This window comes from Macrobrachium rosenbergii, chromosome 40 (assembly GCF_040412425.1).
Source record: "Macrobrachium rosenbergii isolate ZJJX-2024 chromosome 40, ASM4041242v1, whole genome shotgun sequence".
NCBI classification, from domain to species: domain Eukaryota; kingdom Metazoa; phylum Arthropoda; class Malacostraca; order Decapoda; family Palaemonidae; genus Macrobrachium; species Macrobrachium rosenbergii.
In genome coordinates, this window is record NC_089780.1 from 27,592,343 (window position 1) to 27,616,129 (window position 23,787).

Below are 23,787 nucleotides of genomic sequence, written 5' to 3' on the forward strand. Positions count from 1 at the left end.
ACAGCGAACACTCTTAACCACTCTGCTGCTTGTCAACAAGATATCAAAATATTTGTGTCTGGGGACATTTGGACCACAGATGTATGTTCTTTATAGGATTGATGAGTTTATAAGAAAAAATTTACGAAAACAATGTTTAAGAAACCCACATGTACAAAATAGGTAAATCGATGTTTAAAGAATTAAGAAAATGATGTTCCTTGACTAAAAAGTACACACTTGAATAACCAGTTACAGAAGTTAAATCAAATTATTTGCTGTATAGGTTTTAATGCAGCTTGTATTCTTCAGATCTGGGAATCGGGCATGTATTGGGATCGTAGTAAATTTACAAACCGGACTTTATTTGCTCCTGTTGCATACAAGACTCAGCTGAATACCAGGAAGTTTTCAATGGAAGATCTTGCTCGTCTGAATTCAACACGTGACTCTTATACCAACAAGCCATGGTTCAGGTATAGTAATTAAAGTTCATCTATACTCCTTACTCTTCTTGTCATTATTAAAGTAGTTTAATCGTACCACTGAATCAAATATATAAATCAAATATATGAGAACTTAGCCATCAGTGGTTATGTTTAACCACTTTCAGTTTCATGCCCATATTGAAAAGTGTCTGCCCAAGCTTAAATGCTTCTTTCTTACCAACTGCATATGTGCATAGCAATATTTTCTGTTAATCATTATGTGGAGTTAGTCGTGGGAGGATATAGGTTTTGGTTTCAATTTCAAACTGAATTGTATAGTGAAGTATGTTTACGAAGCAAGTAACAAAATAAAGACAGAATAATGAGATTTAAGTTAGCCAAGTCAAGCATCTATACTCTGCCATAAAAAACACTTAATGAAATAAGATTTATCCAGACTAAAGTAACAGATATATTAATTGATATTCCAAGCAAAACTGTGGTAATTGTATTTTCAAGAGTACAGTATTACAGCCTGTTACTATATATTCCAGTTAAGGAAAAAGGTGCATGAATTTCAAATAATTTCAGTCAAGATCATCAGCTTTATGGCCTAGCAAAAATATACTGTGCTGAATCTTTGTATAGTTATTTTAATACAAGGGTATGGTTTTTTAGCCATTTTTAAGAAGGATAATTTTACGTTATCGTACAAGGAACAAAGAGGCTAGATGACAGAAAAAGTTAGAGTGATGCCGTTATCTGAAAACAAAAATTCATATAGTGCTCACCTTCGACACTTTTTATATTTTTTCTTCTTTCTTTTCTTTTGTAAAAACCACTAGTAATTTTACAAACTTGGTTCACCAATAGTGATTATTTAGTTTGTCTTTTTGTACATATAATCTTTTCTTGTAAAACCGTAGTTTTTATAAGTTAAAACAATTTTGAGTATTTGATTGATTGATTGATGATGAAATTTATTCAGCGCTGTACTGTAATTAATGTAACATATCGATTGAAATAAGCTGTACTGTAATTAATGTAACATATCGATTGAAATAAGTTATTTTTGCTCCACAACAAACCCACATTTTGGTCCAGGAATTTCTCGAGACAGTTCAGTCCATTTAAAGAAAATGCCATTGGATACATGCCTCCTTGGTGTGTAGCATTAGACTGATCGCTTTTTGTCTGCTGATGAGTGCAGTACTTGCAGTTTTCACCAGCTTTTGTTTGCCTCAGCCTCGGAAGGTTTTTCACCTAATTTCTTCAAGATCATCATCTTAATTTAATGTAATTTCACTCATGCAAAGAGGTATTTGTGTGATACGAGTAACACAAGTAATTTTTAGCTCTGGTAGTTAAAGTGATTTTCACTCTGTTGATTGCCATTGCCTTTGACAATATGTAAGTACATGTTGGTTTTGAGGAAGAACCCATTTCTCAGCTAGATTCATCTTGTTCTATAATTATATCTTGTTGTTATTTAGGTATTTGGTTTACTCTGGTTGGGATTTTGGTATTGGTGGTTAGCAGTTAATGGTTGGTAGGATATTTAACACCACCTTAGCTCCTGCTAACATAAATTGGATTCTTGAAGATTAGTTATTTAGAGTAGTTAGGAAGCAGTTTTTTCTTTCTATTGAGAGGTCAGTGCTGCCTTTACCACGTCTTGGTTTGAAATTCGTCAGATTTTCCAAAGGATATATTCTGTTTCTAGTTTTGGTCTTGGTAATTTTACAATTCTGTAACTGGTTTTTCCCTTATGTTAGGGATTGCTTTGCCTACTGCAGGCAATTTTTGGGTGCATTGTTTGTACTTTTCTGCACCTTTAACAATTTTGTAACTGAAGCTGCTGTAAATAGGCTGTATTTTGGTAATATTATGTTTTGATTACTGTATCCTGTGATTTATGCTTGCATGCAGCCTTGCCTGCTAATCATAATTGATGTAGTGCACATGTATTTGTGTGGCTTTTTTTTTGTGATGTGTCTGTTTACTCATCATTTTGTAGAATGCTACAATGTAGGTGTACTGGTCACGCAGTAACCATGTAATACAGTATGTTCCTGCCTAGTAGCTGTCAAGTCTAGAAGCTTTCTCCTGTTCTGGTTCCAGACCATGTTCATTTCAGCTGTGACTAGAGCTATGCCATTATTGCAAGCTGAGTTCAGTCACAGCTATGCCCAGAGTTCTGCTGAGGATGCAACCCTTGCCCAAACCAAGAGCCTTACTTCTAATAGAAGCTCTTTCCTCACAGGTTAGGTCTGAAGTATCCAGGGGAATTTATGGTCCATGAATGTCAGCTGTTGTTAATAGTGGCTTGGTAAATAAGTATATCTTAGTTTAACCAGACCACTGAGCTGATTAACAGCTCTCCTAGGGCTGGCCCGAAGGATTAGATTTATTTTTACGTGGCTAAGAACCAATTGGTTACCTAGCAACGGGACCTACAGCTTATTGTGGAATCCGAACCACATTATAGCGAGAAATGAATTTCTATCACCAGAAACAAATTCCTCTTGTTCTTCACTGGCCGGTCGGAGATTCGAACTGCGACCAACAGAGTGGTAGGTGAGAACGGAACCCGCTCAGCCAGCGAGGAACTGTGGCTTGGTAAAGAGAAATTCCAATTGTATTTATGAGAAAATAAATATTTGTTGTTACATGATCCTTTTCTTTCCAGAAAATTGAAGAGCAGATGGTCAACCAACTTTGATGAGCTTGAAAAATACTGGATTAAGCTCAAACTTCGTCATAATGCAACAGGGATGCACTCTATGAAATATGAAAGATATCCCACCTTTTATAAGTAAGTTCAATTGAAATGTTTTGCTGTTGTTTTACGTTATTGTAAAATAGAAAGTCAACTAAATTTAAGCCTTTGAACTATGTTCTAGTTTTCTGTAAAAGAAACATTGAGATGGCTTTGTCTGTCTGTCTGCACTTTTTCTGTCTGCCCTCAGATCTTAAAACTACTGAGGCTAGAGGGCTGCAAATTGTTACATTGGTTATCGACCCTCCAATCATCAAACATACCAAATTACAGCCCTCTACCTTGATTATACGCTGTACAGAAAACTCGATTGCGCAGAAAAAAATTTGGTGCTTTTTTTACTTGTTTGTATTTTGAATCTGGTTTCCTGACCTGTTATACCCTGCCATTTGTCCTGGTGTGTTTTCTATGTAGGGATTGGTTAGAAAAAGATATTTTTATTGTATGATATGCTAACTTTTATATTAAAAGGAAAAATTTTGCAAATTTATCCAGTTGATGTTTACATCTCTTAAGCTCATATCCAATTTCCAATCTGGCAGTTCAAGAGTTGGGGGCTCTGTTGATGGGATAAGAACCAAGATCTATATTAATAATAAGACCTGTGGTTTAGAGGCTTGTTGTCCCTAGGGGATTTATCTAAAGCAAAAGTACTTTTATGGTCATTATGCTATTAAGATGAGTCAGTCCCTCTTTCAGGTAGCTATGCATTCTTCATGAGGTTACCAAATATCATACTGTATTTCCTTTACAAAGGTTAATTCTTAAATATTTTCCTAAATGGCTAGTTTCTTTCACTAAATATTTTCCTAAATGACTAGTTTCTTTCACTTTATTTACTCTGTCTGTTTTTGAGTTACAGAGTAAATAAAGTGAAAGAAACATTTGGACAACAAAAAGAAACGCTCATCACAGTATACAAACAATACATCCGCTCCATAATAAACTACGCCAGCCCAGCCTGGCACCCTGCCATATCCAACACACAACTAAACAAACTACAAATAATACAAAACACAGCTCTGAGAATCATCCTTGGCAGTACACAATCCACACTAATAGAACACTTACACGCCGAAACCAAGATTCTCACCATCAGGCAACACTTAGACATGAGAGGCACACAATTCTTGGCATCGGTCATAAACAACACAAACAGCCCATGCTATTACCTTCACGACCACCCTCCAACACACAGGCAAATAGCTAATACACCACACAGACACTATACAGATATCTTGAATTCTATACCACCACCCACAAACAGCACACAAAACAAAAGCACATCCATACTCACCTCACCAGACAAGCACTTAATAACCTTCCCAACAACAAAATACTCGGCACCCCCCCACCCAACATAAGCAGTACAGAAACACAGCTCTCAAGATTGGAGAGAGTACACCTGACTCGACTTCGCTGTGGTCATCACCAATCACTAAACACCTACAAACACTGCATAGACAACACCCAAACAGACATATGTCCACTCTGCCAAGTTAGTCCCCACACAATTACACATCTCTTAGTAGATTGCCCTAACTTGGCAGCCCTTAGACAACAACACAACATCCACACTACCACACAGTTATGGTCAGATCCAGTAAGCGTGGTGTGTCCTTCTTTATGCTGGTGCAGGCTTCCTGGCATAACAGAGTCTGGGAACCACAACAACAACAACAACTTTATTTACTAGTCTTTGGCATTCTCTTACTATTTTTATTTTCCAAGACTAATTATTATTGTTATTTTTCATATGTGTAACTTACCAAGTAATTACATAGCTATACTTTCTACTGGCACGGCAGTTAAAAATTTTGAAGTTCACGGTAGCGATTCGTTTGTTTATAGTGTAGTAACCACCCTGCCCTGTAGGGGGGGGAACAATAGGTACAGCGTAACAGTGATAGTCATTTCTTTTCTGCTGGCTTCAGTGTCGAACATTGTATTGTCTGTTTTCGTGGTTGAATTTGAGGTTTTTTCTTTGCTTTTCCCAAAGATTTGGTGAATTACTGATTGTTTTGGTAGTTTTCAGTGTAGCCTAGTCATTTTTCTGCAATTTCTTTTTCGTGATGTCCGATGTACAATTTCTTTTTCATGATGTCCAATTCGAGTTCATCAAGTATTATTGTAGGGAGGGTTGCAAGACCCGAATGACCAAAGTAACCTATGATAGTCATATGATCTATGCAAAATGCAAGGGACAAGAATGTTCTGCTGAATGTGATGGATGGGATGAAAAGAAATGGAAGGTTCTTAGGTCTCATCACGATAAATTAGATAGAGATAGGAAGAGGAAGGAGGCTGTTTGTGGCTCCTATGCTTCCAAACCCAATGCCGTAGCCAGCCTCGAGAGTAAGTGTGATCGTAAATTTGACCTCTTAGTTAATACTGTGTCAAAGTTGAGTGAATCGCTTAAGGTCCTTATGGACGAAGTGCAAAGATACAAGTGCCAGTGTCAGTGCCAGTGGAGGAGGTGGCTGTCCGTCCCACTGACACTTCCAGACGAAGGTCATTGTCACACACCCCTGATCCTGGGAGTAGACATACTGGAGGTCCAAAGGAGGTTAGTGGGGATTTCCCATGGGCAGTCATCCCCTCATCCAATTCAGTGCTTTGTGGTTCTGACAGCCGTTGGAAAGGCATTACAGTGAGCCCCCACCAGTTATCTTCTGACTCCGATAGTGACTCCAGTATGAATAAGAGGCGCTTTTAGCGCTTCCTGGGAAAATCTCGCCCCTTGAAAAGACGTCATTGTAGAGAGGCCTCTCCCATTTCACCGAAGCATGCCAGAGACCGTTTTGCTAGTCCACAACCAGTTTGCAGTACGTGGCGCAGCTCTGTTCGCCATTCGCCTAAGTGTTCCCATGCAGAACTTCATTACTCAACTCCTAAGTGCCCTTCTAAGAGACACTCTTCCTCTCTGGGCTCCCACATGAGTTGCCAGATTGTTCGCCAGAGCACCTCCCAGTCTTCGAGTGCCCATCTCATACTCCAAAGCGCCCATCTCGGACTCTAGAGCGCCTGCCTCGAGCCAGCTTGGCGCCAACTGACCGCCCGACATCTACGGAACGCCCACTTACGTCTTCTTCACCTGCTCTTGTGCCTGAAGATCCTTCTTTCGCTCATATTAAGAAGCAGTTAGAAGATGTACTGGGCCTACTTAATAAGGCTCCCCCTTCCCATAAGCCTTCTCAAGACCTTACGTTGTCTCCTGTTTCTTCAACAGAGGATGAAGTAATTAAAGACTCTCGTACAGCGTTTGCTTCCCTGATGAGGTATTTTTTGTCAACCTTCCCCTCTCACTTTCAGCCAGCTGCTCCAGTGTCGTCCACTTCCACGTTTCTGATGAGAAACCAAGTGGATTCTAGTTTGCGCCTACCTCAAATGGCTCTCCCTTCGTCTGCAAGAAAGGCACTTAAGGAGATAAAGGATTGGTTGTTCGTGGCACCTTTGGCTTTTCCCCTTGCAAGAGAAGCTCCATCCTTGGGAGGTGCTGCCTTTACCCAAGGTGACTTCTCAGGTTTCATAGACTTGGCTCAACATTTGGCATTCTCTTCAGCTAGGGAAGCTTCATCAGAGTTCGACCACCTAGTGAAGCACTTGTTTAAACTACTGGAAGTGTTTAGCTTTCTGGACTGGTCGATAGGAACGCTCGCCAAGTCCAGCAAGAGGACTTCAGCCAAGGCCTCTTCCAAAAAGTGACTTTTCTATCCTTTGTGCGCCCGTGGGAGCCAGACTCTCCCTCTTCTGGAAGAGGTAGAGTGCCAGAGGCACAGAGCCTTGGACAGTCAAGGTTCTCAAAGAGGGCTACTCGATCCTGTTCGTAGAGTACCCTCCTCTCATGAATTCGCTGATCGCATTGACGGCATACTCGGAGGGCTCTGAGAAGTTCGTACATCTCATGGAGGAAGTGTCATCCCTCCTAAGCAAAAGGGCCATAGAGGTAGTGGAAGACCGGGCTTCAAGAGGATTCTACAACTGCTTGTTCGTGGTCCCCAAGTCATTGGGGGGATGGAGACCTGTCTTCGATGCAAGTGCTTTGAACTGCTACATACAGAAGACAAATCAGAAGTTTAAAATGGAGACAAATCAGTCAGGGTTATCCTCCATCCAGCAGGGCGACTGGATGATTGTACTCGACATGCAGGACGTGTATTTCCACATTCCAATACATCCGGAGTCCAGGAAATACCTGAGATTTGTCGTCGGGGGCAGTCTTCCAGTTTGGGGCTCTATGTTTAGGTCTCTCCACTGCCCCACAGGTATTCACACGAGTCTTATTTCCCCTCGTGAGATGGCTTAATCTCCTAGATATCAACATAAGCATATACCTAGACAACATGCTCCTCTGCTCCTAGTCACAGGAGCAATGCACGAAGGATCTGCAGACTACCCTTCTTCTTGCCAAGGTACTCGGACTTTTAACAAATCAAGAGAAGTTTCAGCGAGCCCCAACTCAGGAGATTCTCTATTTGGGGATGAGGATCAACTCTGAGTTTTTGGGCTTTTCCCTTCCCAAAGAGGATAGGTTCCTGCCTTCTTTTGCTTCCAGTTTGCTCAGTGACTCAATGGATGAGTCTGCTGGTAGCCCTCTCATCCATAGAACAGTTTGTGAAGCTAGGAAGACCTCACATAAGGCCTCTTCAGCTCTTTCTACAAGCAATCTGGAACAGAAGAAAGCAACCGGACACAGTGACGTTCCCAATTACGAACAAGATAAAGGAGGATCCCTGGTGGTGGATGTCCAGGGAAAGTCTTTTAGAAGGAAAGTCTTTGCAACTGCTGAGCCCCGACCTCTCTTTTTATGCAGACGCCTCAGACCAGGGTTGGGGAGCTCTACGGGATACTTTGGAAGCCTCCAGCACTTGGTCTCTGGAGCAGAGGAAGCTACATATAAACACCAAGTAGTCTGCCATTCATCTTGGCCTGAAGCATTTTGCAACAGCATTAGCGAACAGAACTGTTTTGTACATTCCGACAACACCACAGCTCTGTCTTATATCAGGAATCAGGGCGGAACCTACTCATTCTCCCTTTGTCAGGCAGCGAAGGAGCTGCTCATTTGGGCAGACGAGGATCAGGTCAGACTTACCACCAGATTCATCCACTGAAAGATGAACGTCTTGGCAGACGTGTTAAGTCGACGAGGTCAAGTCCTCCTGACAGAGTGGACCCTGAACTTGAGTGTCTGCAGCAGCCTCTGGAAGTTGTGGGGCAGGCCAATAGTGGACTTGTTCGCCACATTAAAGAATTACCATCTTCCTCTATTTTGTTCACCAGTCCCGGACCCTCAGGCATGGGCGACGGATGCCATGCTGATAGACTGGTCAAACTTGGACCTCAACGCCTTTCCCCCCATTCAACATGGTGAGCGGGGTTCTCAACAAGTTCAAGAATCACAGCAACGTATCGATGACCCTGATAGCGCCCTTTTGGCCTCAAAGAATGGTTCCTGGACCTTCTAAAGCTTCTTGTGGACTTTACAAGGTTACTGCCTCAAAGTCCACATCTCAAACAGCCTCATCTTTGGAAATTCCATCAAGGACCATCCGCTCTAGCTCTGACAGGCTTCAGAGTATCCGGAGACATGTCAGAGCAAAGGGTTTTTCAAAGCAAGCTGTGGAAGCTATTTCTAGATGTAGACATAAGTCTACCAGCCAAGTCTACTGGCCAAGTGGTCTGTCTTCCACAGGAGGTGCAGCAGCAATAACATCTTGTCTGCTAAAACCACTGTAACCCAAATAGTGGACTTTTCTTCTCTTTCTCAGGACCTCCAAGGGACTCTCTCCATCGACTATTAGGGGTTACAGGTCTATCCTGGGATTAGTTTCCAAGCATAGAGGAGTGGGCTTGGCCTCTAATAAAGACCTGACGGATATGATTAAGTCTTGCGAGACTACTAAACAGGTGAAGGACGACTCTGTGTCATGGAACCTGGATGTAGTGCTTCAATGGTTATCGGGTCCTACCTTTGAGCCTCTCTGTTCCATTTCACTCAAGAATGTGACAAAGAAGACTCTTTTTCTAGTAGCCTTGGCCACCATCAAGAGAGTAGGCGAGTTGCAGGCTAGACAAGTACATCAGTTTCTCTAAGGGAGATGCTTTCTTCACTTTCGTGCTTGGCTTCCTAGCTAAGAACGAGTCTGTCTGATCCCTGGTCATGCTTATTCTCCTAAAAACCTCATGGACATTCTAGGATCAGAAGAGGAGGAAAGGGTCTTTTGCCCAGTGAGGGCACTGAGGTATTGCTTGGACAGGACAAGGAGAATCAGAGGCCCAGCCAGTAACCTCTGGTATTCTGTCAAGAACCCATCGAAACCCATGTCTAAGAATGCACTGTCATTTTTTCGTAGAAGTCTTATCATTGAGGCACTCTCTCAAGTAGATGATATCCTTCCTTCCTTTAAGGTGAGATCGCATGATATTAGGGCTGTCGCTACTTCATATGCCTTCAGGCATAGTATGTTGCTCTTGGCAATCCTCCAGTCAACTTACCGGAAATGCAGTTCCAATGTTGCCTCTCACTATCTTAAAGAAATTGAAACGACATACGAAAATTGCAATACCTTAGGTCCGTTGTCAGTGGCTGGCTCAGTGTTGGGTGAGGAAGCATTGGAAGCAACCCTTCCTATCCGTAACTACTTCACCTTGAATTTTTTTTGGGGGGGTTTGTCGAGTTCTTTTTGGGGAGCCTGGAATTACTCGAACCCAGAGTGCCCACCAGTCTGTGGTAGTGGCATGATGGTTTTTTAATTTTTATTTTTGTTGGTGTGGGTAATTATTTAATTTGGTCTATCGCATTTTGGCACTGTGCCCTGGGCAAGGGCAGTTTTTTCTGTTGCTTTATGGGTGTTTGGAAGGCTCCTTCACTCTTAACCCTTAAACGCCGACTGGACGTATCATACGTCGACTAAAATTGTCTGTTGGGTGCCGAGTGGATGCACCGTACGTCGACTACAAAAAATTTCAACCTTCGGTCAACTCTGACTTGACCGAAATGGTCGAAAAACGCAATTGTAAGCTAAAACTCTTACATTCTAGTAATATTCAATCATTTACCTTCATTTTGCCACAAATTGGAAGTCTGTAGCACAATATTTCAATTTATGGTGAATTTTTGAAAAAAACTTTTTCCTTACGTCCACACGGTAACTCGGCCGAAAATTTCAGAAATTCTTTCGTCATTTTGTCGTAATTTTTCCACCGTTTTATATTAGCCGTTACATAAAGTTTTGTATATGAAAATGTGCACAATTTCATGTAAAATACAACAAAAAACAACCCATGGTTGTAGCTTTTATCAGTTTGGAAATATTTTCATATAAATCACGATAACTGCCAAAATTTCAACCTTCGGTCAACTTTGACTCGACCGAAATGGTAAAAAATGCAATTGTAAGCTAAAACTCTTACATTCAAGTAATATTCAATCATTTACCTTCATTTTGCAACAAATTTGAAGTCTCTAGCACAATATTTTGATTTATGGTGAATTTTTGAAAAAAAAACTTTTTCCTTACGTCTGCGCCAGAAATTCTTTCATCACGTTGTCGTAATGTTTGCACCGTTTTATATTAGTTGTTACATAAAGTTTTATATATGGAAATGTGCGCAATTTCATGTAGAATACAACAGAAAATAACTCATGGTTGTAGCTTTTATCAGTTTGGAAATATTTTCATATAAATCACGATAACTGCCAAAATTTCAAACTTTCGGTCAACTTTAACTCGACCGAAATGGTCGAAAAACGCAATTATAAGCTAAAACTCTTACATTCTAGTAATACTCAATCATGTACCTTCATTTTGCAACAAACTGGAAGTCTAGCACAATATTTCGATTTATGGTGAATTTCTGAAAAAAAAAACTTTCCTTACGTCTGCGCGCGGTAACTCAGCCGAACATCTCAGAAATTCTTTCATCACGTTGTCGTAATGTTTGCATTGTTTTACATTAGTCATTACATAAACTTTTACATATGAAAATGTGCGCAATTTCATGTAGAATACAACAGAAAATAACTCATGGTTGTAGCTTTTATCAGTTTTGAAATTTTCACTTAAATCACGATAACTGCCAAAATTTCAACCTTTGGTCAACTTCAACTCAACCGAAATGGTTGAAAAATGCAATTGTAAGCTAAAACTCTTACATCCTAGTAATATTCAATCATTTACCTTCATTTTGCAATAAATTGGAAGTCTCTAGCACAATATTTCGATTTATGGTGAATTTTTGATAAAAACTTTTTCCTTACGTCCGCGCGGTAACTCGGCGGAACATCTCGGAAATTCTTTCGTCACATTGTCGTAATGTTTGCACTGTTTTATATTAGTCGTTACATAAACTTTAATATATGAAAATGTGTGCAATTTCATGTAGAATACAACAGAAAATAACTCATGGTTGTAGCTTTTATCAGTTTTGAAATACAGGATTTTCATATAAATCACGATAAATAGAAAAAATTCCACCTTCGGTCAACTTTAACTCGACCGAAATGGTCGAAAACTGCAATTGTAAGCTAAAACACTTACGGTCTAGTAATATTCAATCATCAGCTTCATTTTTCAACAAACGGGAAGTCTCTAGCACAATATTTCGATTTATGGTGAATTTTTGAAAAAAACTTTTTTACGTCCGCGTTATTTAATTCATGCATCATTTTGTGATAATATTTTCTCTGTGTTGCTTTGATCGTTTTACAATTTGTTATATACCAAAATCATCGCAATTTAGTGTACAATACAAAGAAAAAAAAAATAACCCATTACCTTTAACCATTTTGCTCACAGCGCGATTTGTATACAATTATATTGAAAATTTTTTTTTGCAGTCATATATATATATTTCAATATTAATATATGATAATAATATTTTTTTTCATTTCTGATGGTTGCATACTAAACTTCAGGCAATGACAAAAAAAGGAGCCAAAAATGAACTCTTAATCTTAAAAACTAAGCGTGCTGTGATTTTTTTAAAAAACTTTTTTTCCGCTTCGGCGTTAACTCCCGAATGCCGCCGGCATACGGGAGACGTTTTTGTAAATAGAGGCTCAGCGTTAGAGGGATATGCCCCCGTCTCAAAAGTAGGGACTTATCATGGCTATTTGGCTATTCCGCTAAGTCGCTACAGGTCAAGATGAGGACAGACCAAGGCAGTGATCATCTACTGTGTCTCTTACCAGGTAAGGTTACAACAAGCATTTTATCAGTGCTAACAGATTTTTATGTTGCAAATTCATCCTCATATCTGATTGTTTTTGGAACAGAATATGTCCATTTATCCCACCATATATCAGTGTGGGGTTCAGCTATGTAATTACTTGGGAAGTTACATCCACTGTATGAAAATGGTATTTTCATAATAAAATTGTTTCATATATACTTACCAAGTAATTACAAGATCAGAGCCCTCCCTCCTCCCCTCTGATGGATATTTAGCACAAAAGAAGTGACTATCACAGTTACGTTGTACCTATTGTTCCCTGATAGAGGGTGGGGCAGTTAGTTACCTACACTATAAACAAACGAATCACTACCGCGAACTTCGAATTTTTAACTGCCGCGCAAGTAGAAAGTATAGCTATGCAATTACCTGGCAAGTATATATGAAACTTAATTTCATTATGAAAATACCATACTATTATTACCTGTTAGTTTTTACAGTACCACTGAATTTCATTTTAGAGTAGGTTTTTTTTTTAAGATTCATTCTTACAGAAGTGATAGTTGGAGCAAGAAAGAGTTAAAAAGGTTTGACTGCTAAATGGGAAGAGACCACAGGGAACTGATGAAAAGTAAAATGCAGAAAGCAATACAGCTGGGGTTGAAGGAACACTGAAACAGACCTCTGATACAAGCATACTAATTTTCTGGCAACAGATTGCCTGGCCCCTTATTTAGTTATGTGTGTGAAGTAACCTCTACTGCCAAATAAGTTTCCTTTGTGGTGTGCTCACAACTACATTGAGTTTTCATTTCAGAAATCCATTTTAGAGTTACAAGTTTTATTTTTATGAGAATTATAAAATATTCTTATTATACCTAAAAATATGGCAACCCGTGTATTATTCTCTATGTAAAAATGAGGAAAAATAATTGATTGTTTGGTTGACTAGATTTTAGTTTTTATTTATTATATGAAATAATGCTATTAGATAGTTTAACCAGACTGCAGAGTCAAGTTTTTCAGCAGTCACAAAGGGCTGGCCATTAAATTGTATAGTTTCTGTGTGTATGTATTATTTATACTGTAGCAGTTTGGCTAAGGCACTAAGTGCTAGATATATCTTTCAAGGATTAACAAGATAGTGTGATGTTAGATCATCTGCAGGTATCATCTTGGCATATTCTTTACACAGTTTCTTCTTTCTTGATATTAATTTTTCTGGCAAGTCCCATGGAAGTTTAGCTGGAGTTAATGAACTTGCTAAGCATTACTGCATTTTTTTAATTGGAATGATATCAGTATTAATGGTTATATCAATAGGAAGAGGTGGTAACCAAATTTTTGCTGTGCTTAATGTCATTTTGGTTACACTTTGAGTATCATGAATAACACAGTAGAAAAAAGGTTCACACTATGCAGTATACACAGATGGGTCCAAATCTTCATCAGGCATGGGATTTGCAGCCATATCACCCAACAAAAAATTAGTGTCCTCACCTAGAAGAGCTGTTAATCACCTCAGTGGTCTAGTTAAACTAAGTTATACTTAACTTTTCTCACCTAACAATGTTTCTGTTTTCACAGCAAGAGCATATACTTAACTTTTCTCACCTAACAATGTTTCTGTTTTCACAGCAAGAGCATGTGGAATAGGATCAGTCATTCAAATTAATCAAGATATACATCCATTTAATTAGTAATTTCCAGTGACTAAAGAAATGCTCTAGAAACATTTCAAAATATCAATCCAAAAAAATCCCCTTGCACAGCAAATTAAATTTTCACATTGCAAATTATGTGAAGATGGCACAAATGTAGAAATATTTTGGATTTCTGCCCATATAGGAATTAAAGGTAATGAAGTCTATAAAGCAGCCAAAGCTGCAGTTACTATGATGAAATCACAAGTACTTGTCCCCATTAATGATCATATAACGTCCATGAAGCCCATCGTAATCAATAATTGCAGAATATATGGAAAAATGAACCTGTTAGAAACAAATGAAAACAGAGTGTTGGAGTATGGAATTCATTGTATAAAAAAAATGACACAAGTAATTTTGACTCAGAAGTGGGAGTCTCCTTTCATTTGATCCATTGATATTTATTGAATACCTCACATAATCCAATCCCTGTATATATAGAGTGTAGAGTAACACACCAACAGTTATCCATATTTTGTTTGATTGTCCAAATTGTAATTGACAGTGAATATAAAGTTTTGGAAACAAATCAGCTGGAGAAATGTCAGAATCACCATCATTGTCAATTAGCCCTTTTATAAAACTTTTAGAAAGCTGTACCGTAATTTAATAAACATCTAAACTTTATTATTAATGAAGACAAAACTTTTGGATCTGTATTTGCTCGTAGAGGGTGAAATATTATAGCATTACTTGACCTTTACAGGGCAGCTGAGTTGAAACATGGTCATTGGAGCATTCCTGAATTTGACTGTGATGGATTTGTCAAAAAGTGGGTTGTGAAGTACACTGCTCCCTTCTTCGGCTGGGATTCTCTGAGGGCAAAGTTAGAATTCAAGTAAGTTTATTTACCATGTTTGTACATGAGGTTAAATTCTTGTATTGAAGTCAGTGGTATGGTATGTATTATGAATTTATAATATTTTGTGTGATGAGAAGTTTTGATAATGTCAGTACATCCATATACCAGTTACTGTATGTAGGTAAAGTAGTAGGTATACTGTATTGCAAAGCAGTTATTATTAGTGTCATGCAGACTGAAACTTCATTGAAGAAAAGGCTTAGATTGTTGTACAACTTAATTTTCTGGGACGTCAAATGACATAATAGAAATTTCATTCTTTTGAAGTGTGATGATTAAATCATGTGAAAAAAATTAATCACAAATATTTTGATATACAGTAGTGGTGGGATGATTTTGGAGTGTGTTGGGTTATGGTCAGCTTTGTATCCCATGCACCTAGGGCCTGTTTAAAAGGCGTTATCATTTTACAGCTAAACATTCACTAATTTACCTACTTGTAATCCTGTGCCTTCATTTTAGATTCTCAGGGCTACTGTTTGCAAACCTTTATATATTAGCTCCAGTGAATAAAAAAGTTCATTTGTATGTGTGTCATATCCTAACTACAATGCAAAAGAATTGATTAATATTACTTAACCTGAAGTTATGAATCACACATTAATGAGGAATTTAATAAAATAAAGTAAAGATGAAAGTGAACTGAAGAAATATGCATTTTTACACCAACACACAAACAAGTTGTGCATACAAACAGTTGTGATTAGAAGCTACCAACTAAACAATTGAACATTGAAAGTTTCTAACACATATATAAAGATTTTGTCATTTTATTAATGTTTTAAATACCTTAATATATTTGCAAGACCATTTTCAGACATTTCTGTAGAAGTAGCTGTGCATAATCTCAGGAGTTGCTTTTGGGGGTGAATTTGGCTGATGAAAGAAATCAGATGACTGGAAATTAAAAAATCCTCTTTTGTTAGATGCTGATATGCATTTGCAAATCAGTAAAGTAATGATGAACATTTAAGATTAGAAAAATACATATTTCATTAGCAATATATGAACTACTGATGTTTACAGTATGTAACTTGCTAAAACTTGCAGACTCAATTTGTCAATTAAAGTGGAGTGTGTGGTACTCAAGACCTCAAAGTTTTAGTGGCACATTTTCATTTAAATTGTCATATCAGTTTTTGATAAGAAAAAAATACATTCAACTCTGTGATCAGATTAAGCATCATACTGTCTTATTAATGTTATTTTTAAAGAGGAGCTTTTAGTATAAAATTTATTTTTTGTGAGAAACATTTTGTTAAACAAAATACTTTTGTAGTGAAGTAGTTAATTAATATTCTTTGGATGACTTGTTTTTTATATCATAAAGAATTTGGTAAATTTATAATTTTCATTTATTTCCCAGGGGTGCAATTCAAGTTACCATGGACTTGTTGAAGCTAGACATCAGCCAGTGCCCTAGTGACTTTTTTGTTCAGAATGCCTTTAAAGATACCCATAAGTGCAACAGAAAAACATCATATGTAAGTTGTGGTTTTACTTACTTGAAGCTATTTTGTATTGTACTACTTTCAGGATGCGCAAATATATCCTAAGGTCTGTTATGAAATGATATTGGTTTCTTACAAACACAGTACTTATAAGCAACCCTTTTTTTTTTTTGGTTGTAAAATTTCCCAAAATGCTCTAGTACCTTCCAGAAAGAAAATGGTAGTCAGCTGGGGGTGCTATGTCTTTTTGTCCGATGTCATTATGCCCAACGTCACTTTGTTCACGTCTTTTGGTACTACATCTTTTTGTCCGATGTTTTTTTTGTCCAGCGACATTTTGTCCAATTTATTATGATCACTAGTAAATAAACTCAATAAAAAAATGGTGAATATCAAGAGCAAAAATTCTTTGAGAATTTTATTGAGAGGATACAAGTATAATGCAATGGAAAAATGTATTTAAAAAAAAAGTCATTTAAGAAAAGTAATAAGGTATAAGTAGTGATTTATTATGGTCACTTAAAATTGATGCAAATTATATGCCACATTCCTTAAAAAATAAATTTTTCTTGGTGAACTATATTCAGTGACCAATCTTTTGAGGCATTCAATTATTGTTTTATGTCGCGTACATGAATTGGACAGATCACCCCCTAAGAATTTGAGTCTTTTTACGTTTAACAAACCTTTCCTCTTCCTTCAGAGTTTTGATTAATTTCCAAATATTCAAATGTGCTCCACCCGCCAAAACGGTTTTATTGTAGAATGGAACACCTCTGTAGCATTATTTGTTCTGGGTAGATCTTGAAGAATACCCTGATTAACATTCCATACATCTATCGGGAATGTAGGAGGTTCTCTCCTTTGTCTAGCACCACTTCCTCTCACAAGTAAGCGATGAATTCAGCAGGTATTTCTTCATCTATTAAACCTTCATAAGCCTCTTCAACATCTTCAACAGGGAGGAAGGCTAATGCTGAAAAACTTCGAATTTTAAGAAAGAATTCAGTCTGTATTGTATTTTTCTTTGACCTGTAAATTGAAATTTTTCGAAACACTGATTTGCTCAAATGAAACAGACATGCCACAACAGATGAATTAGGGAATGATGAATTAACTGCCTTGTGCCAAACTCGAACTCTGCCTTGATATCAAGCAGTTTTATATATGTAACTTATCAAATAATTACATAGCTATAGTTTCTACTTACGCGGCAGCTCAAAATTCGAAATTGCCGTAGCGCTCTTTTGTTTTGAGTGTAGGTATGTTGCCCCGCCCACTTTCGGGGAAGAATAGGTACAACTTAGCTAAGGAGCTCAATTCGTTTCTGCCGGTTAATGACTGAACACCAGTTATTAGCAGCTCTCGTTTTCGTTTTCACTGAATGTCGGAGATCGTCTTTGGTGAAGTACTCTTTTGTTGGTAGCGCAGCTATTAGCTTAGCTAGTTTTTTGGACAATTTGAGTGGTATTTATTCATTTGGAATTCTTGACCATTATGTCTGACTCTAGTTTATCCAGCTTTAGGTACTGCAAAGGCTGCAAAACTAGACTCACGTTGGTAAAATACGACCAACATACAATTTGTTGTACTTGTAGGGAACAAATTTGTTCCCCTGATTTGACTTGTGACGAATGTAAAGACTGGGATCAGGGTAAATGGAAAACTTTGCAGTCTCATTTAGACAAATTGAAAAGTGACAGAATTAGGAAAGCTACAGCTAGGGCCGAAGCCAAGGCTTCTGCTAGTATGGGCCATTCTTCAAGGGAAGATATTGATGTTTTATCTATCCCTTCGATGCCTGTGACAGCTTTTTCTCCCATTTCCAGCCCTCCAGCTTTTCCCATCACTCCTGTACTTAATTCTTATTCTGCTGAACCCTATGCCATTGCCAGCTTAGAAGCACGGGTAGACCAGAAATTTAATTTACTTGTTAATACGGTGTCCCAAATTGGGAATTCTGTGAAAGTCCTAATGGACAAATTTAATAGTGTTGTGTCAAGTGATGTGTCAGTGGAGGGGGCAGCTGTTCGTCCCACCGATGCTCCTAGACCAAGGTCCCTGCTAAACTCCCCTCGCAAACATGGGAGGAAGCAAACTGATAGTCCAAGGGAGGTCGGTGGGGTTTGCCCACAAGCAGTCGTCGCCTCATCTGAACCCGTTGTCCACCGATCCCAGGCCGCGGATGAATACCGTTGGAAAGGTATTAGGATGGATACGCATACTCTTTCTTCAAGTGGATCAGACTCGCCCACATCTAAGAGACGCAGTGACCGTTTCTCTCATGTATCTAGACCACTGAAAAGGCTAGGTACTTCTATGGACTCCGCTTCTCCCCCACCTTGTAAGCGAGCAGCTGAGAGAGATCATAGCCCTCTCCCGTCTTGTAGTTTCTGGGCTTCGCCGACAAGAGACTCTCGCTCTCTTTCTTGCGCAAGAAAACGCCCAGACAATGTTCGTAAACGCCAGTTCACAGACGGTTCAGGATCTGACCTTTCTCCTTCAGAGCGCCAATGTCCGAGCGTCCAAGATCTGAGCGCCCATCATCGTTTGAGTGCACACCATCGTCGGAGTGCCCATCACCTGAGCGCACTTCTCCAACCTTACCTGTTCGGGAACGCCCAGCTTCCAAGACGGAAGAGCCCGTGTTGGCCCCCTCGGAGCGGGAACGGCAGTCTTCAGAGTGCCCATTATTGGCGAACCAAGCGTCCACGGACAGGACTTTTGCTTCTACAGTGGGTGGACGCATATCATCCATGTGCCCAGTCGTGGGTGGCACATCTTCAATCAACCCCTCTTCTCATGCGGTCGTGACCTCTCAGCAAGAATTTCCTTCAGTCCCTATAGACCCTTCTTTGGCGCTGCTTCAACTCCAGCTTGACAAAGTGTTGAGCCTTCTTGAGAAACCAACTCCAGCGGTACAGGACACTGCACAGGACCCCGTAGAACCTCCAGGATCTCCTGTTTTGTCCGCCGAAGATCCTGTAGAAGAGGAACAACCCACCTCTCATTACTCGGCTCTACTCAGGTTTTTCCTGGTCTGCTACCCGTCGTCCTTCTCCCCAGTCATTCCTTTATCACCGGGTTCAGCTTACCTTGGCATGCGTCAACCTCCAGGTACCACCAGACTTCTGCACCTGGTGTTGTCTTCGTCTTCGAAGAAAGCTTTAGGCCGTATGGATGCCTGGCTTGCAGAGAAAAGGAAAGCCAAGAAGGTGGTTTTCTGTTCTCCTTCTCGCTTGGTAAGACAGAAGTATCTGGCTTATGCAACGGGAGAAGCTCTGTCCTTGGGAGGCGCTGCCCCCTCTCAAGGAGACTTCTCCAGTATTATCGATGCTTCTCGTCTTTCGGCCTTCGCTTCAGCAAGAATTCTTTTTTCATCCTCTGAATTGGACCACCTTCTCAAAGATATTTTTAAAGTATTTGAGATTTTTAGTTTCTTAGACTGGACTATAGGAGCCTTGACTAAGAAGATAGAAGACTGTGCATCACTTCAAGAAAACTTCGCATCGGACTGGCTGGGTGTTTTGGGGTGCGCAGATAGAGCTGGTAGAGATGGAGCAGTAGAGCTAGCTACCATCTATACTACGGGAGTACTCAAGAAGCGAGATTTGTGGTGCTCGTTTGCAGCTAAAGGTGTCACTCCGTCAGAACGTTCCCCGCTTCTTTTTGTGCCTTTAGTCAAAGATAACCTTTTCCCGCAAGATATAATAGATCGAATTTCAGTCGATCTTCAGAAGAAGTCTACCCAAGATCTCATCACACAATCCACCAAGAGATCGTATTTTCCTACGAGAACAACCTCTACTGCAACTACTAGGACGTCGTCACCACTGCAACAACATCCCTTTTGAGGAGGTAGAGGCCATCTATAGTCCTGTCCGAGAACCAACCTTCGAACCTCCAAACCATCTAGGAAACCATTCAAGTCTAACATCAGGAAGTGAGACTTCGGTCCTCCGTGTCCCAGTGAGAGCAAGACTGTCACATTTCAGGCCAGCATGGGAGAAGAGAAATGTGGAACCATGGGTACTGAAAGTTTTAAGAGAAGGTTATACAATCCCCTTCGAGGAAAAACCTCCATTAGTAACCTCTCCAATCAACTTAGCAGCCTACTCAGTAAACTCAGAGAAGTTTTCTGCCCTATCTCGAGAAGTTTCAGCCCTTCTGGAAAAGAGAGCAATAGAAATAGTAGGAAATGTAAACTCAAGGGGATTTTACAACCGTCTCTTCGTGGTTCCCAAATCATCGGGAGGATGGAGACCTGTCCTGGACGTCAGTGCCCTGAACTGCTTCGTTCAAACAACGAAATTCAGAATGGAGACGAATCAGTCAGTTTTGTCGGCCATCCATCAGGGAGACTGGATGGTCACGATCGACATGCAAGATGCCTACTTCCATATTCCAATTCATCCGGACTCCAGAAAGTATCTAAGATTCGTGTTCCAGGACAGAGTCTTCCAGTTTCGGGCACTCTGCTTCGGACTATCCACGGCCCCTCAAGTTTTCACCGGGTACTTTTTTCTCCTTACGAAGTGGCTTCATCTAATAGGGATAAACATCTCTCTGTACCTGGACGACTGGCTTCGTCGTTCCCCATCGAATTATCAATGCACGGAGGACTTACGGAAAACACTTCGCCTTGCCCAAGAATTAGGACTTTTGATAAATTTCAAGAAGTCGCAATTAGTCCCCACTCAGTCTATTCTCTATTTGGGGATAGTGATAGACTCTCGGAGTTTTCGGGCTTTTTCATCCCATCAAAGAATACTCGCTTGCCAAAGGAAAGTCCAGGACTTCGTGACTCGCAACTCCTGCTCAGCCAACGCATGGATGAGTCTTCTTGGAACTCTCTCATCCATCGAGAAGTTCGTTCCATTGGGCAGACTGCATTCAAGAGCATTTCAGTTCTACCTCAAAGCCAGTTGGAACAGGAAGTCTTTTCTGGACTCGTTCATTTTCAACATCACTCCCCAGATAAAAGAGGATCTCAGATGGTGGTTGGCAAAAGACAGATTTTCGGCAGGAATGTCTCTAACTCCAACGAACCCCGACCTAACGTTATTCTCCGACGCTTCGGATCTGGGTTGGGGAGCCCTCCTCAACAACATGGAAGTATCAGGAACTTGGTCTCCTTCCGAGAGAAACCTCCACATCAACGTGAAGGAACTAAAAGCAATTCATCTTGCACTTCTACATTTTGCAACGATAACCTACCACAAAACTGTAGCGGTGCATTCGGACAGCATGACCGCACTAGCGTACATCAAGAACCAAGGAGGGACTCATTCTTTCACTCTCAACAAAGCAACGAAGGAACTTCTTCTTTGGGCAAGGAGCAACGAAACTCTTTTAGTGACTCGGTTCATTCACGGCAAATTGAACGTCCTGGCGGACGAATTGAGTCGAGGAAAACGGGTCCTACTGACGGAATGGTCACTCAATCCACAGGTATGCACCGACCTGTGGAAACTGTGGGGAAAACCGTTAATAGACCTGTTCGTGACGTCGAGGAACAATCGGCTTCCGTTGTATTGCTCCCCAGCCCCGGACCCACAAGCATGGGCAACAGATGCCATGTTGCAGGACTGGTTGAATCTCGACCTTTATGCCTTCCCTCCCTTCAGCATGGTGAGAGAAGTGCTGAGGAAGTTCAATTCTCACGTCAGCGTGTCATTGACACTAGTCGCTCCCTTTTGGCCACACAAAGAGTGGTTTCCCGATCTTTTGAGCCTTCTGACAGACTTTCCAAGACTACTTCCTCAGAGGAAAAGTCTTCTCAGACAGCCACACTTCCTCCGATACCATCAAGGATTATCCACTCTTGCTCTGACAGGCTTCAGACTGTCAGGAGCTAAATCAGAGCGAAAGGATTTTCAAGAAAGGCTGCAGAGGCTATTGCTAACTGCAGATGACAATCTTCCTCTGCAGTCTACCAATCCAAGTGGACAGTTTTTAGGAAGTGGTGCCAAGAACAAGGAATTTCCTCTTCTAAAACTTCTGTAACTCAAATCGCTGATTTTCTTTTATACCTCAGAACAGCAAAAGGATTCTCAACATCGACCATCAAAGGTTACAGAGCGATGCTGAGTTCAGTATTTAAACATAGAGGATTAGACCTGTCTTCCAACCAAGACATAACTGATTTAATTAAACATTTCAACACCAGTAAGCAAGCTAAACCCGCAGGAGTCGCTTGGAATCTGGACGTGGTCCTCAACTGGCTTTCAGGTCCACTGTTTGAACCGATAGAGTCGTTGTCTCTTCACAATCTTACGAAGAAGACATTATTCTTGGTGGCACTTGCCACAGCCAAAAGAGCCAGCAAACTTCATGCCATTGACAAAAGGATAGGCTTCTCACAAGGCAATGCAGTATACTCATTAACTTTAGAATTTTTGGCCAAAAACGAGGATCCGGCTAACCCTTGGCCTCGCTCCTTTTCTATCAAGAGCCTCTCAGAAGTATTAGGCCCAGACGAGCAAGAGAATGTCCTCTGCCCAGTAAGAGCTCTAAGAGTATACCTTGAGAGAACCAAAAACCTTAGAGGTTCGGCCCCTAATCTTTGGTGTTCCGTTAAAAATCCCAGCCGTCCTTTGTCCAAGAATGCACTGTCATTCTTTTTAAGATCATAATTTCGGAAGCACATTCGGGAATTCAAGACGATTTACTTCCCTCGTGCAAAGTAAAGGCTCATGAAATAAGAGCTGTGGTAATGTCTTTGGCTTTTAAACGAAACCTGTCTCTCTCTTCGATTTTACAAACAACTTTTTGGAGGTGCAAGTCAGTGTTTGCCATGTTTTATTTACGGGACGTTGAGACAGTGTATGAAAAATGCAGTACTTTAGGTCCGTTTTTCGCAGCTGGCATGGTATTGGGGGACGAAGGATAGGAGGAACGCCTTCCCTTTTCCTCTATCCACTCTCCTTGAATAAGGGCAGTCGTACTTCTTGGAAAGTTTGATGTACACTGATCTTCAGTGTCATCAGTTGGTTTTTATGGTTTTGGATAAAAGGTCGTACGGTGTAGGTTAATTTTATCAGGTCTTAGTTATTCTATTGTACTGCGCCCAGGGCAAGGGCAATCCACATATTATGTGACCCATTGGATTTTTTAGCTTTGGCAACCCGCAATTGACCTCCTACGTTGCAAAGCACCCACTCAGTAGAGGTGATTCTTGGCTCTACCGCCTCACTGCTACAGGTCAAGAGGAGCTACGACCAGAGGCAGTACCCGTCTGCTGTTGCTCCCTCGCCAGGTAAGGTTTCAACAAGCATTCCAAGATGCTAGCTAATTTGCTATCCCAAATTACCCCCCATATCAAGTAGTTTTTTGGGTAGTATATGTCCATTCATCCCACCTCCACTCAATGTGGGATTCGACTTTGTAATTATTTGGTAAATTA

General features: G+C 40.2%; 1 protein-coding gene across 1 annotated transcript in view; it reads left to right on the forward strand.

Moving 5' to 3' along the window:
- Positions 1–23,787, forward strand: part of LOC136826378 (uncharacterized) — a 102,263-nt gene that overhangs the window by 65,429 nt on the left and 13,047 nt on the right. The window contains exons 9-12 of the mRNA XM_067083637.1: positions 292–455; positions 3,097–3,222; positions 14,776–14,907; positions 16,298–16,415. Coding sequence (XP_066939738.1) covers positions 292–455; positions 3,097–3,222; positions 14,776–14,907; positions 16,298–16,415 — 540 coding nt within the window. The remainder of the gene's footprint in view (positions 1–291; positions 456–3,096; positions 3,223–14,775; positions 14,908–16,297; positions 16,416–23,787) is intronic.